General features: G+C 55.8%; 1 protein-coding gene across 1 annotated transcript in view; it reads left to right on the forward strand.

Moving 5' to 3' along the window:
• Positions 1-8,236: 8,236 nt before the first annotated feature.
• EHD1 (EH domain containing 1) overlaps positions 8,237-15,469 on the forward strand; it is a 23,658-nt gene continuing 16,425 nt past the window's right edge. Inside the window, exons 1-3 of the mRNA XM_049643253.1 lie at positions 8,237-8,317; positions 9,523-9,949; positions 13,842-13,939. Coding sequence (XP_049499210.1) covers positions 8,290-8,317; positions 9,523-9,949; positions 13,842-13,939 — 553 coding nt within the window. The 5' untranslated portion in view covers positions 8,237-8,289. The remainder of the gene's footprint in view (positions 8,318-9,522; positions 9,950-13,841; positions 13,940-15,469) is intronic.

Consider the following 15,469-nt stretch of genomic DNA (forward strand, 5'->3'; position numbering starts at 1 on the left):
TGCCGATGCCGATGCCGATGCCGATGCCGATGCCGATGCCGATGCCGGTGCGATGCCCGTTCCGGAGACATTCGCATTTGAATTAAAAGGCTTCTGCTGCTAAAAGATAAGCTTTTCGAAATTGGAAACAGAGACCTAAGAATAAAGTTCAAATTGCTCAACGATAGGAGCCGGCTCTGGAGCCCTTTCTGTGTGCCGGGCCCTGGCATGCATCGGTCACCTGGGATCAACTCAGCGACCTTGCGAAGCGACCGTCATGGACCTGTTCGGGAGATGAGGACTCGGGGCTCACAGAGGGGGGAGCATCTTGCTAAAGTGAGAGTAGTTGAACCTTCTCTCCCCGAGGACCAGGCAGCTGGCAAGCATCCAGCCACCCTCTCTGGCCCCTATGACTCTTATCCCAGTGGGGCTTTTTTGCTGCCCCATCGGCTCCGGATCCCTGGGCCGCCACCTTTACCGAGCTGGGCTCAGATGTCCCTCCCGCTACCTCCCCTCACTACCTCCCGCTGCTCCCCCCACCCACCACACCTTGGGCCCCTGGGCCTCTCCCTGCTCCCTCTTATCTTATCCCTTCAGGGCTGAGAGCTCCGTGCTCTTAACACCCTGGGCTCCAGACTCCTGGAGGGCAAAGTCCATGATTCACTCATCCTGCCTGGATCCTGCCCCCACTTTCTCTCAAGACCTCCGGGACACCTGCCGCTTGGTCCTTTCCCCCCACTCCGTGGCTCCCGTGACGTGACCGCTCTTAGAGTCCCCATCACCAATGCCTGGCTATTCCCCGCCCAACTTGGCGAACCCCTGGCCGCAGCAGCCACTGACTTTTTGTTTCCTGTAGCCTCGGAGACTGGTGCCGAGTAGCTGCTTAATAAATGCCAGCTGAAGTACCCACCACATGACCACGCGTGTGAATGAAGAGGCCTGTGGGGAGCAGGCCGCAGACGCAGGCGGGTGCAAGGCCCTCAGTGAGTTCCGGCTGTCGTCTCCATCACCATCACCATTGCCGCAGGTTTGTAAAACAACGCGAGGCTGAGAGGCTGACGAGGCATCCTGAGGGCATGTGCAAATTCCGATGGCAAAGAAAGCCCTCTGGGGGAAGGAACGGTCAGAGTGGGGGGGCTTTGATCAGGAGTCTCCCCGAGAGAGGTGAGTCTGAGTTCAGCTTTTGCTGCGGTGAATCCTAGGAATAGGTCATGAGCACCGGGGAAGGAGGGAATAACAGGGAAACAGGTACAGAAAGAAGGGGCTGGGGGGGTGGGGTGTGAGTAGAGGCGACCCTGCGCTTTCGCAAGCCTCGCTCCCTAAAGCCACCGCCAGGGGGTGCACTGGGCCACGTCCCTCCCTGGCTGGCTGGGGCTGACGCTCCCCACCTCCTCCCCAGCTCAGGGACTCCTCCCCGGCCCTTCTCTGAGCAGCCCCCCAGGGCACCCCCCGCCCCAGGTCCTCACAGATGTCAGCGCCCTTAACACAGTGGCGGGTCCCAGGCACTCAGTGCGCACCTGGCACAAAGTGGGATTCCTTAGGGACTTTTTTTTTTTTTTAATGTGTATCTATTTATTTTGAGAGAGAACGCAAGTGGAGAAGGGGTAGAGAGAGGGGGAGAGAGAGAATCGCAAGCAGGCTCTGCGCTGTCAGCACAGAGCCGGACAAGGGGCTCGATCTCACCAACTGTGAGATCATGACCTGAGCCTAAATCAAAAGTCAGAGGCTTAACCGACTGAGCCACTCAGGTGCCCCTTGATGGGGCTTTTACGGCTGCTTTTTGTGTATAAAACATAAATTTAGGGGTGCCTGGGTGGCTCAGGCAGTTAAACGTCCGACTTCGGCTCAGGTCGTGAACTCACTGTTCTTGAGTTCGAGCCCCGCACCGGGCTCTGTGCTGACGCCTCGGAGCCTGGAGCCTGCTTCGGATTCTGTGTCTCCCTCTCTCTCTGTTCTCCTCTCTCTCTCAAAAATAAGTAAACATTAAAAAATTTAAAAAGCACATAAATGTATAGTGTATATCTGTCTCATTAAAAGTAAGTCCCTGTGTAACTACCACTCAAGAAAGAAAATCTGTGCCGCCGAGCACCCCTATATGCGTCCTTCCGGGTGACCCCCCCCCCCCCAGGTAAGCACAGTGCCGCCCTGTAAGATAATCACTTCCAGTTCACCACCCAGGTACACAGCGGAAAACAATATGTGTTCCTTTCGCCTGGGTTTGTGTTGTTGTGTGTTTATTCTTTAAGTGGACCCGGCTGCTGGGTTCGTCTGTGTCCGCGTGGTTGCTGGAGCCATAGTGTGTTTCCATCCGTTCCCTGCTGTGCCGCATTCCGCTGTATGAATAGAAGAGCTGGGTTATCCTTCTTACTATAAACGGACTTAGTACTGCTGGGTCACGCATGGGGCAGCAAATATAACGCTGGACCAGGCTGCACAGTGGTCTGAAGGAGGAGCGCCTGGTTACAGGCGGGTTTTTTTGGTTCGTTGTTGACAATTATGAAACCTTCAGAAAAGGTGCGAGAAAAGCACAATGAACACCCTTACACCCTTCGCCCGGATTCACCGACACTTAACATTTTGCCACGTTTGCTTTTTCTTTCTCTTTCTCTCGCACGCGTGAATGTTTTCGGAACCATTTGAGAGTAGGTTACGTACGTTACGACCCTTCACCCTTAAATATTTCAACACGCCCCCCCCCCCCCATGACATCTCTTTACACAACCACAGTACGGTTACCAAATTGAGGCCCGGTGACAATGACGCAATACTGTGATCGTACGTGTCATCCCCTTTCAAATGTCTCCCGTTGTCCCAATAAACGGGGATCACACCTCACCTGTGGTCGCCTGGTCCCTTCAGCTTTCTTTAGTCTGCAGTTGTCTTCGACCTTGTGATCAGGTCGTGATCCATGGGTTCGAGCCCCATGTTGGGCTCTGTGCTGACAACTTTGGTTTTCAAGACCTTGACATTTTTGAAGAGGACAGGCCAGTTGTTTTGTAGTATGCCCCCTCGGGTTTTTTCCCCCCACTTGCCCCCAATTAAGAAAATCAAAGGGGGCGCCTGGGTGGCTCAGTCGGTTGAGCGTCCGACTTCGGCTCAGGTCACGATCTCACAGTTTGTGGGTTCGAGCCCCGCATCAGGCTCTGTGCTGACCGCTTGCTCAGAGCCTGGAGCCTGCTTCAGATTCTGTGTCTCCTTCTCTCTCTGCCCCTCCCCCGCTCACACTTTGTCTCTCTGTTTCTCAAAAATAAATAAATGTAAAAACAAAAATTAAAAAAAAAAGAAAATCAAATATGTCCATTATGTGAAATTTTGGCAATATAGGAAAGTAAACAAAAATTGCCCCAGCTCCGATGATGCAAGAGTAGCCCTGTAGACATATCCTGTAATCACTCAAGCTAGCAGACTGTGTTGTTCTATGCACTCTGTACATTAACTCACTTAGCCCTAGAAGGCGGGTGCTTTCCTTAGCCCCATTTTACAGCCGCTCCCAGAGATCTCGAATCTTGCTAAAGATCACATAGTTCGGTAGGACTTGAATATGACCTTGTACTTGGCCCTTATGCTACACTGCCTCTCGATAGTTGTTGGGTTTGAGTGTGTGTGTCTCAACCTTTTAGTGACATTTAAAAAAAATTTTTTTAACGTTTATTTATTTTTGAGAGAGACAGAGTGAGACAGAGTGTGAGCAGGGGAGGGACAGAGAGAGAGAGAGACAGAATCAGAGGCAGCCTCCAGGCTCTGAGCTGTCAGCACAGAGCCCGATGCGGGGCTCGAACCCACGAACCGCGAGATGGTGACCGGAGCCACAGTTGGATATTTAATCGACTGAGCCACCCAGGTGCCTCTCAACCTTTTATTGACATTTGGAGCTGGATAATTCTCTGTTGGGGGCTGTCCGGTGCATTGCAGGATCCCTGACCTCTGCCTGCTAGATGCCAGCGATGTTCTCCCAAGTTGCAACCACCAGCAACATCTCCAGACACTGCCAGAGGTTTCCTGGGGAGTAAAATCACCTCCAGTTGAGAAACTCGTGTGTGTGTGTGTGTGTGTGTGTGTGTGTGTGTGTGTGTTGAGCCAGGCCACACTGTGTACAGTCTTGAAATCTGCTTTTTCAGTTTTTTTTTTAAATGTTTATTTACTTTTGAGAGAGACACACACACACACACACACACACACACACACAGATGTGTGCAGGGGAGGGGCAGAGAGGGAGGGAGACACAGAATCTGGAGCAGTCTCCCGGTCCTGAGTTGTCAGCACAGAGCCCAACATGGGGCTCGAACCCATGGATCACAACCTGAGCTGAAGCCGGACACTTAACCGACTGAGCCACCCAGGTGCCCCTGCTTTTTCAGTTATTGACTCCACGACCACATTTGTTCCTTTCCATTTTCTTCTCTTCGCCGGTTGAACGGCTGCGAGGCGCTGCCAGTCAAATAAATTGTCAATTGACCAAAAGACAAATCCATTGCTGCGGTCGTCTTCTATGGCCACGCAACAAATTACGGCAAAGTTAGTGGCTTAGAATGACCATTTATTAGCTCGTGTTTCCGTAGGACAGAAATCCAGAGTCTCGAATGCTGAAATCTGGTGTTGGCCGGGCTGAGTTCTCAGCTGGAGGCTCAGGGGTGGAGGGAGTCTCCCTCCGTGCTTATTCTCGTCCATCAGCAGGGATTGGGATTCCTTGCTGGTTGTCAGCTCTTGGCTCCTAGAGGCCACCACGTTCCTTCCACGCGGCTCCCCTCCATCTTTAAGCCAACAGTGGAGCATTGAATCCTTCTTGTGCTTTGAATTTCTGATGTCCTTCCTCTGCCACCGGCTAGAGAAGAGTCTTTTTAAGAACTCATGTGATTAGGTCCGGCCACTGGGAGAATCTCCTACCTAGAGTCAGCTCTGCTGTCAAACATGCTCTATCACAGAGTAAACCACCATAGCCACATTCACAGGCCCTCTTCCAGGTGTGTAGACCAGAGCAGGGAATCTTAGGGGATTCAGGGAGACGTCTTGGAACCGACGGGCTGGAGGCCAGATTAGAAGAGCAGAACATGGAGGCGTGATGCCAGCTCTGGGAAGGGTCCTGCTGTATCCCTGCCCTTGGAGAAGCCCCAACATGTATTTCTGGGAGCAAACACGGACCTTGGGCGGACACGGCCCTCATCTCATCTCCCCACCCCCCAGTCCCTTTCCAGATGACCCATCCCCATTGCTGTACTTAGGGCAGGAGGAAGAAAACACAGGTCAGAGGAATGTTCCAGCAGGGCCAAGAGGGAAGTGAGAGGCTGACTGCTGGCAGAGGAGGTCAGCTGGGGCAGCTGTGTGGACCACCCAGCTCAGTGGGACTTGCGTGGCGACCGATGTGGGAGAAGGCAGGGGGAGGTGTAGGTCAGCAGAAGGGACTGGAGGGTGGCCTTGGGCACCGTGTCTGACCCACACTGAGGTGTGTGGGTGTGAGGGGCTGGGCCAGAGGAGCTGCGCTTGTGCCCTGGTGGCCAAGTATGACACACTGTCGGGCACGGAAGTGCTGCTCCCCGTGAGGCCCGTGGGGAGGCTCAGGGTAGCCTCCAGCCGTGGGGGAACAGGGGCTCCAGGCTATGGTGAGGGACAGTCAGCTGCAGCAGAAAAGCGTGCCTGGAGGGGACGCGAAGAGGGTGGTGGCCTGCGCTCACGCAGGTGGGGCCACCACCGCGATCACCCCGGCAGCAACGTCTGAGCCCCTCACGTGTGCTCTCCGGCTGCTGGGACCGGAACTCCCAAGTCCCATCTTGTCTCTGACCTCGCCACTGAGCCCTGGCAGCCTCGTAACTGGCCGACGGCCTCCTCGCATCCCCCACGTCCCCTGCTGACCTGAGCCTCTTTCTGCCATTTCTCCTCCTACGCCCACCATTCCCATCAGTATGGAGTAAGGAGACCCCAAGACCCTGCCCAAGGACCCCGATGGTATCACTGTAAAAGGCAGAATTCCCATGTGCCAAATAATAAACTCATTCCCACGGAGTCCCCAAACCCGATGCGTCCACAGCAAAGGCCTGGAGGGCAGCGCGGGGGTGGTGCCTGCCGCTCCAGCCCCGGCAGCCCCTGCAAGATGGGGAGCTTGGAAGCCCAGCGGTGGGTGGAGTTATTACCAAAAGTGCTCGGAGGCTTCTGTGGCTCAGCTCTGCAAAGCGCTGTGTGGTTCTGTATACACAGCATCCTCGAACATCTGCACGCTGGGCCCCCAGGCTGCAGAGCTTAAGGGCAGAGTTAACCCCAGCCTGCACCTAGCTGGGAAAGAGGTTCTTGAAACTCCCTTCCTCTGCGTTGCCACCAGCCCAACCTCGCAACTTCCAGATTTGAGCGTGCAGAGGGCGGTGATGTTAAGATTCCAAAGGCCCAGCTTCTTATTCAGCCCGAGTGACTTCCAACAAGGCACTCACCGTCCCTGGGCCTTGGGCTTTTCTTGCTGAGATTTGACAGCAGAGATCCTGAGCCGCCCTGACACTCTGTCACCTCCAAGCTGGGCCTATCCCTGCCATTGGACACACCTCCAGATCCGGCAACTCTCCCCAGGACCCTAGCTAGCCCCAGGGCCACACGCACTGCTGTGCTCTTCAGGAGAGAGGCTTCACTGGGTGCAGAGGATGTGCTCGTGGCCAGCGCTGGAGACCTCAGCCTGCAGAGGAACAGCCCTCCCCATCTCTTGACCTTGTTTTGACAAAATTCATCTCTTGGCCAATTCTGTTCCTCCAGACTGCAGGGAAAGCTGTGTCTACACAAACCCATGTGGTTTTGGGTTTTCCCAGCCTCGTACAGACCCTTCTCTAGACCAGGCCATTGTGGGACTGAGGGGCCGGCTTTGAGGGAAAGCAGGTAACCCCCTTCTGCTGAGAGCAATCTCTGGGACTGCAGGTGTATGCTTCTGCATCTGAAAGAAGGAAACGCTGGGGGGCGGGGGGGGGCATCATTTCCGAGAAAAAGGAAAAGAGTCGAACTCTTCCTCAAGATAGACAGGAAGTGAAACCGAGACACCCAAAGTGAAATGCTTCATTCGTGTTTTAGAAAACTCCCACCAAATAGAATCTACCCTACTCAAAACACACACACACACACACACACACACACACACACACACACACACACACAGAAAATTAGGCCATTTTCACAACCTGGGAACTACCAGATGAGGAAGCTGGCCAGGACCTGAGCGCCAACTCCGTGAAACTGGGAAAACTGATCTCTGCCCACTTGGGCCTCATGAGGGAGAGAGATGCCTTCTTCCAGTCCTTTGTGCTCCTTGGAGAAAGCCAAGCAGCCATATGTAACAAACACGGGCTGAGTCTCATGTATAAATAACCCAGGAACATTTTGTTTTTCAATTTTATTGGGAGGGCTATTCCCAGCACAGAGGGCTCTGGGGAGATGTGATAAACCACGGCCGGTCAATGTGAACGCCGCCGAGGGGGAGCTCGCTGTAGCCCCATTCAGGCCATTGAACAACCATCTCTTTCAGGATCCTCAGCCCCGAGCTCTGCCCTGGAACAGCCCAGAAGTTGCATCTCCGGGGTGGACCCCTCAAAGCACCATGGAGGAGGCAAGTCCTTTGGCTTCTAAGGCTGGCCCAGGAAGTCTGGACTGGACCCACCCAAGGCTCCCGATCACCAGCTGGCACTCAGCCTCTGGTGACAGCCCTAAGAGGCTCAATGTCTTTTTTTGACACCAAAAAGAAAAAAAAAAAAAAAAAGACCCTTGGAGCTTCTGTTTTACTGTGATTGATGAAAGAACACTAATGAAATCTCAAATAAAAGCAGTAAGTCAGAGACCTAAGATTACAGGCAGGACTTTCCAATGATTAGGGAGGGAAAGGGGCGGGGTGGGAGGCAACGGATTTAACATTTTACTTCTTCAGAAGGCACTGAGGCCCAATCCTACAAGGGGTGGGCAACCAAACCTTCCATTTTGCCCTCTCTGGCTCCCACTTGACCCAGATTCCCTAATATTCTGCTTCTTCTCAGATCTGAGTTCCTGCCTCCATCCTTTTATACTGCCAGCCTGCTTTCTTCCCGGATACAGGCACCTGGCCCTCCAGGCTCGCACATCTCCCAGAAGCCGGAAAGTTGGACATGAGGCTTTCGAGTTCTCAGGTGCATTTCAGATCCATCTAGGAACTTCTCACCACCACCTCACCCCCGACCCCCTCCTACACCTTGGTAGCCTCATTCTGGTTATGTAACAATCAGCCCCCCAAGTTCTGACATCACCCACTGAACATTCTCACCGGCCTGGACAGCCAGGGCCAGGGGCCTATACGTGGCAGGGAATGATGGCGGGGGAATGAGCCTAATGGAACAGCCAGGAACTGGTAAGGGGATGGGGCACAGATCAGAGTAAAAGCCGGTTAACTGGTGGTGACCCTAAGAGGAAAGCAGAAGTATTTGGGTTTTTTAATTCCCCCTAGGTTCCCACAAGATTTCATTGTTGCCCCACATTTCCCCTCCACCCCACATAGGGAATTTCCGATTTCACTTCCTCAAAACTCAAGCGGCCAAAGGGCCTCAACTTCCTTTGTACCCCTTCCCAACCTCCCACAGATGCAGCCCCTTCCGAGAGGCCATCTCTTCTTCCCCAGTAGGTCCTGTGTCCTCCGCTGCTGTGTCCATCATACAATTCCCCGCCCCACTGGCCTGAGGGCAGCTCAGGCCTCCTGCTGCTGGTCGCTTTTTTTCCCCAGGGGCGTCTTGCTCCCTCCCCAGTTTTCTTTCCCCAGTCACCACCCGCCTTGGGCGTTCTACTCCCTCAGCCTCGTCTACTCCCTCTTTCCTCTCTCCCCCTCTCCCCAAAGCAGACGGCGAAGAGGGGTAGGAAGTAGCATCAGGGAAGCAGGGGCGAGGAGGAGGCAAGGAAGGCCTGTTCAGACTGGAGCGAGGCCCCCGGGGTCCGCCGGTACTTCCGGGGACTCTGAGCCAGTGGGGGAGGGAGGACCGTTCGTGGGGGGAGCGCGGGTGCGGCGCGCAGCCAGGGAGCCGGGTGTCTAACTGGGCGTCTCGCGGGTGCTGGAAGGCACGCAGACTCCCCGACCTCTTCGCGCGCGACCCCGGCTCCCCGGCTTCCCAACCGCAGCACGTCCGCGAGCGGCCCCAAGGAGGGCGGGCGGTGGGTGAGAAACAGGTGCGGTTGCCACGGCACCCGGGCCAGGGGCGGGGAGCGGAGCGAGCGGCGCTCGCGATATTTGGATTCGGCCAATGGGAGCCGGGGGAGGGGAGGACGTGGCGCGGGGTTCGCGGGCGGAGCTTCTTCCTCCCCCGCCCAGTTCCCCGCGGCCTGTAGTGGCGGCGGCGGCGGCGGCGGCGGCGGCGGCGCGCACCCGAACGCCGGGCCCGGCCCTATAAAGGCCGCACGGCTAGGAGCGCGCGCCACTGCGCAGAGGGCGCTCAGCGGGCCGAGCTGTGCGCCTGCGCAGTACGGGCCGTTCCCCGCCCCCTGCCCCGCCGCCCCTCCGCCGGCCGGCCGGGCCCCGCCTCGGCTCTGCGCCGTCGCCCCGCTCTCAGCCGCCGCTCTGCCCCGCAGCAGCCAGCCCCGTCCCCGGCAGCATGTTCAGCTGGGTCAGCAAGGATGCCCGCCGCAAGAAGGAGCCGGAGCTCTTCCAGACGGTGTCCGAGGGGCTGCGGCAGCTGTACGCGCAGAAGCTGCTGCCCCTGGAGGAGCACTACCGCTTCCACGAGTTCCACTCGCCCGCGCTGGAGGACGCTGACTTCGACAACAAGCCCATGGTGCTCCTTGTGGGCCAGTACAGCACGGGCAAGACCACCTTCATCCGGCACCTGATCGAGCAGGACTTTCCGGGAATGCGCATCGGGCCCGAGCCCACCACCGACTCTTTCATCGCAGTCATGCACGGTCCCACCGAGGGCGTGGTGCCGGGCAACGCGCTCGTCGTCGACCCGCGGCGCCCCTTCCGCAAGCTCAACGCCTTCGGCAACGCCTTCCTCAACAGGTAGCCGCCCCTTGCCCCCGGGGCGCGTAGGGGGGACCCCCCCCCATGCCGCACTCGGGTCCTGACCCTATCGCGGCCGCTGCCCACCCCCACCCCCCGTTGTCCTTTGTCTCCGAGGCCCCAGCGAGCCCCTCGGCGACCACTCCCTGGGACAAGGGCCCCTGCCTCTTCGCACCAAAAACTCACCCAGAGGTCTGGGAGGGGGTGTCGCCGCCACCGCCCCCCCCTCGCTTGTGTCACACCCCCCCCATAATTTTCCAGATTATCAGTTTAACCCCCAAACCTTCCTGCCGATCCTAGCCCTGCTTCCCTCAGAACCGCGATCCACGTTGAGAAAGTGAGAGATTCTGTCTCCACCTCTCCACAAAGTAGTCCTTTCCCCAGAGTGGGTGCGTGTAATTCATTCATACTGGCCCCTTGCTCCCTCCCTTTCTCCAAATGTCTGTTTCTTAAGTGTCCTGGAAAAATATGTGAAACTTTTAGTCATTCCCTTTGCTGGTGTGCTGTGCCTCCCCTGGGACCAATGGTTTCATGTGGGAGGGACAAGGAGGATCTCCTGTGGCCTGCTGAGTTTGGGGCAGCCCACGAGGTAGCGGACAGATGGGGTGTGAACACTTCTCTTCAGGTAGGGGGCAGGCGCAGCTCTAAACTGTGCTGCTTTAGGAGTTTCAGGAAGCAGCCTCAGGCTGTGGCACTGGGAGTCCTGGAAGGAGACCGGGGCCCCGAATCCCTCCCTAGGACGTTCCTTAACCTTCTTGAGCCTCAGTTTCCCCGGTTAAATGGGTGAAATCTGCCTCCTCGTGATCAGGGTTATCCTCCAAGAGACTAACCCTCACGATGCTGGGAACGAAACCCATTGGCCCTTGTTCTAAGGAGTGCAACAGCCAGGCTCACACTTCTGTAAAGGAATTGGAAGGCACTAGTCCGTGATTCTAAGGTCCCTCTCCCCGTGCTCGCTTCGGCAGCACATATACTAAATTTCCTCTCCCCACCCCTACCCCCAGAGGCATACCAGAGGACTTGACAGACAGATTTGCCTTTTCTGCCCCCCCCCCCCCCCATTCAAGGAGTGACTCCACATGCCTTTCAAAGTCTGGGTCCTGGGAAGAGCCTAGGAAAGAATCCTTGACTCGTGCCTTCCAGGTCTCCGCCCTGTATGATCACATTCCTTTCCAGACACTGTCCAGCCACACAGGGTGAACCAGCTTGCTCCTGATCCGAGCCAGTGGCCAGCCTACTTCTGTGCACAGAGCTGACCTTTAATAGAAAAGACAGGCAGGCTTCTGTTGTATTATTTTGTCCCTTTCAGGCGTTTTAAGCCTGTCCTGTTTGGTGGTTGATGGCGTTCGTGTGTCAAGGGCCAGGGCTAAGTAAAGCCCTTCATGTGAGAGGCGTGGCCCTCTTAGCCGTGAGCCCTCCTCCGGTATTACACCAGTGTTTTGGAATTACTGTGCCTGTAGATAGGCAATTAGCCCAGACTGTTAGCCGGTGGGTGCCATAGGGTCTCGTGGAAAGTTTGGCTGCTGTGCTGGAAATTTCGAGCATTATTAGGTCTTGACTTTCACGCTGAACTTTGGGAAGCTAGAACGGAGGGTAGCTACAGCGACTTCTGTCTTTGCGTCTCCACTTTCGACTGTGAGAGCAGACCGTTTTTTGAAAGGATATGACCTGTGTTCTGAATCTGGAGACCTAAAGTTTCAGAGTCGGAAGGGATCGTAGACATCATCTAGGCACCCCGCACCTTGGTGGTTCAGGAAAGCCTGGCTCAGAGGGCTCTGCTGACTTGTCAGACTTGACCAGAGCAGCGCTGATGGGCCTTCATGCAGCCGGTTACCACCTACCGCTGCTTCTGCCTGAAAAAAAGAGCAGTTCGGGGGTGCCGGGTCCAAGGCAGGCGCTCTGATGATGTTGGTGCCGTGTGTGTGTGTGTGTGTGTGTGTGTGTGTGTGTATTTTTTTTAAGTAGGCTCCACGGCCAACGTGGGGCTTGAACTCACAACCCTGAGATCAAGAGTCCTATGCTCTGCCGACTGAGCCAGCCAGGCACCCCTCAGTTCCTTCTTGCCACTCTCCGGAGGGTTCTCGATCACTGCCCAAAGGAGCCTTATCAGCCAAGGGTCAAGTGGCATGGGTTTGCCCTTGAGCTGGGGCCCCAAGCTGTATCAGCCCATGGAGCACACCAGGTGCTACCCGGCTGGCCAGAGCGCACAAAGGGGGCTCTTCTCTGCCCGCCTGACACGGCCTCTCCTGGCACACTTCGACAGACGCCTTGAGGAGCTCTTGGGACTCAGTTAAGCATCCGACTCTTGATCCTGGGGTCGTGGGATCGAGCCCCGTGTTGGGCTCTGCGCTGGCTGTGGATGGAGACCGCTTGAGATTCTCTCTGTCTCTGCCCCTCTCCCCTGCTCTCTTTCTCTCTCTAAATTAAAAGAGAGAGAGAGGGAGAGAGACCCCGTTGAGTCATGAACTTGACTTTCTGGCCTTTTACCGTAAGTGGCCGCTCCAAGAGTAGACTCCGATGGAGCCGACCAAGTCAGGGTGCCGTCAGGATGTCCTAAGAGCATCCTGGGAGGACTCAGTTGTGTAACCGGTACCACCCACGTAGAGTGTGAGATGAAATCGGCGCGTCCTTGTTGGTGAAAAATGCATGTTGCGTGTGCCCCGTGCACCGCCTGCTCCCCGGGCCCTGCAGGGCGTCTTATTCCTGCGTCTCTCACACGTGAGCTTGCTCCACAGTCTCCTTTACGGGGCGTTTTTAGGTCTGTAACTTCTCGGAGCCGGTTCTGCTTCAGATTCTTTTAATCTGGGCTCCTCTCAGTGACGCCCTTCCCTAGCAGGGTCCGGGTCTGGCCTGCAGTTACTTCCGGCACCCCGGCTCCGTTGCCGGCACTGGTGAGGACGAGGTCCAAGGTCTGCGGGTCAGCTGATGTGGCTCCGTTGTGCTTGCAGGCGGCACCTCTCCCCTTGGCCAGCTGCCCTTAGCCCGGCCACTGGTCACTTTGTGTGTGTGGGGGGGGGGGGTTGGGGCCGATAGGAGAACCTTATCAGCTCAGATTCCTCCTCACTGTGGGCAAGGCAGCTTTTTAAGCCTGCGTCCTACAGACAAAGGGTCCGTATTTTCTTTGCTCACAGTATCTTTTTCAGAGAAGCGGCTGTGTCCAGCAAAGAATCTCTGTGATCAGTTGGGACAGCCCCTTGCTGTTCTGGGCTGTTCTAAGCTCAGTGGGAATTCAGGCACACACACACAGCTAAGCCCTGGCTCAGGAGCTGTCATCCTGTCTGTGGCTTCGTTCATTCTTCCTTGGCCTGCTGTGGCTTCCAGAGAACCGTGAACCGTGTCTGTGCTTCCCTGCCCTCCCCCCCCCCCCCCACCGGCCCCCCGGCTCCAGCCCACGTGTCCCCCAGCTGTTACCCGCCTCCCGCGGCTATCCTTTCACCCAGGCAGCTGGGCCCAGCAGCAGTAAGAAAGCCTCTCGCTGCCTTCGGTATATATGGAAATTCAGCCAAGTGGTTGAACATTTTAATACAGAATTCCAGGGTCCCGGGGTCCCCTTCTGTTTCCCTTCTGGAGTTGAATGGTGACCCAGGCTCGTGCACTTTTCATACCATATCAGCAACTTGAAAGCTGAACTCCTAAACCCTGGGGACAAAGCTCGCGTGGGGAAAGTGCTGATGTAGGCCAGTCTGAGCCTCTGGTTGGATTCCCAGCTAAGAGAATGAGCTGTTCCATGGCCACCCCTGGAAACCACGAGTGTAGAAAACCTTGACATTCTTTGCTTCTGGAAAGGAGGGCAGAGGTGGAGAGGAAGGGGTACGGAATGCCCCACTGTCACATCTAGAGCACCAATAACCGAGTCTTGACGTCTCTCTTCTGGGCTCTTGCTCTCGTGCAGGTTCATGTGCGCGCAGCTGCCCAACCCAGTCCTGGACAGTATAAGCATCATCGACACTCCCGGGATCCTGTCTGGAGAGAAACAGCGCATCAGCAGAGGTAAACAGCCTCCGACACGGGTCCGGGGCACCTTCCGTCTGATGTCCGCCGCGTGGACCAGATGCTGCCCTCCGGGTCTCTCCCGGCCCAGGCGGGGACCCTTCTATATCAGCCTCGTGTCCTCACAGTGCACTGAGCCCAGAGTGGTCAGGAGCTGCTCTCTCCCCTGGCTGCCTCTGCCCAGATCACTAAGAGCTGTCTGGGGCAGAGCACAGCCAATCTCGCGTGGCTTTCATGCTTCCCAACCCCTGGGGCATCTGGAAAAGAGGGCAGGTTTACGAGAAGGCACCTCGGGCTGGCTGCGAGGTCACAGGAAGTCACTCCGGGTCCGGGCTCCAGGTACCTCGGCCAGCACAGCCGTTCGGAACGGGCCCCTGGTCCCCCTGGGGCTCACTCACTTTAGTTTATGTTTAAAAGCTTTGCTTCCAACACCATAGGAATTCCTGGCAAGCCCAGCAGGTCTGTGAGAGAACAGTTGACATGAACAAGTGAGCCCAAAGGAGAAGCTGCAGGAGTTTGTTAAATATTTGTTTCAGGGGTTAGTGGCAACGTGTTTAAGTTTGCTTCAGTGTTAAATCAGCAGCCTCCCTGCGTGCCGTGCGCAGTGGGCGGTTTCCGTGCCGGGTAGTGGTAGTGTTAGCGTGTCGGGCCCCTAGTCGTGCAGACTCCTGACTCGATCTTGCCGGGCTCTTCTGAAGATTCGGTTCAGGATGAGCCTGAACCGCGTTACGTTTCTGCTGCTGTTCCTTTTTTCGAATGGGAAGGGGGCTGCTGTCTGCCCGGAGCGTGAGGGCAGGCTAGGAGTGGGGCCTACAGCTACAAATGTGCGAATGAAGTAAGATCAAACTCAGGGGTTGAAGACAAGTGACCAGATTTGTTTACCATTAACTTGCAAATCTTTCCTGTACCCCTTTCCCTCTGGGCGGCCCAGCCTTGGCGAGCTTTGCCTTTGAAGCCAGCAGCCTGACATTCGGGGGATTTTTGTGGCTGCTGTGGCTCTGAGGAGGTGGGGGCCCTGTTCTTCATCCTGAGAAACCTTGCTTCTCTTTTTTTCCAGGCTGTGGGCCCCGGCCGAAAAGGGCTTTTACATCAGAGCATCTTGAAACTGCCCTAATTCTATCTCTCGGTCTGGTTTCAGCTTTCAGGTTCTGCACCCTGATGACAAAGACACTCCTAGGAGGTGAAGGGGGCCGCTTTGGGACCCCTTCTAAAAAGGAGAGGGCTAGGGGCACCTGGCTGGCTCAGAGGAACGTGCGACTCTTCATCTCAGGGTTCGGAGTTCGAGCCCCACGTTGGGTGTAGAGATAAAATAAATATTTAAAACAAACAAAAAGACGAGGGCTAGTTTTCCCTCTCTTACTGCTGTTGTTTCAACCTGGTTGTAAGAAAATACCTGATAAGCATGCGAGAGAAAGACCAGACAAGGGGGAATTTATTCTCTGTTCACTTCCAGGCCTGAGTTCTCCTGGAGGGACTTTTCTTTGAGGCTCTGTCGTGTTATCTTTTTTTTTTTTTTTTTTATTTTTTTTT

The sequence above is a fragment of the Panthera uncia genome, chromosome D1 (assembly GCF_023721935.1).
Source record: "Panthera uncia isolate 11264 chromosome D1, Puncia_PCG_1.0, whole genome shotgun sequence".
NCBI classification, from domain to species: Eukaryota; Metazoa; Chordata; class Mammalia; order Carnivora; family Felidae; genus Panthera; species Panthera uncia.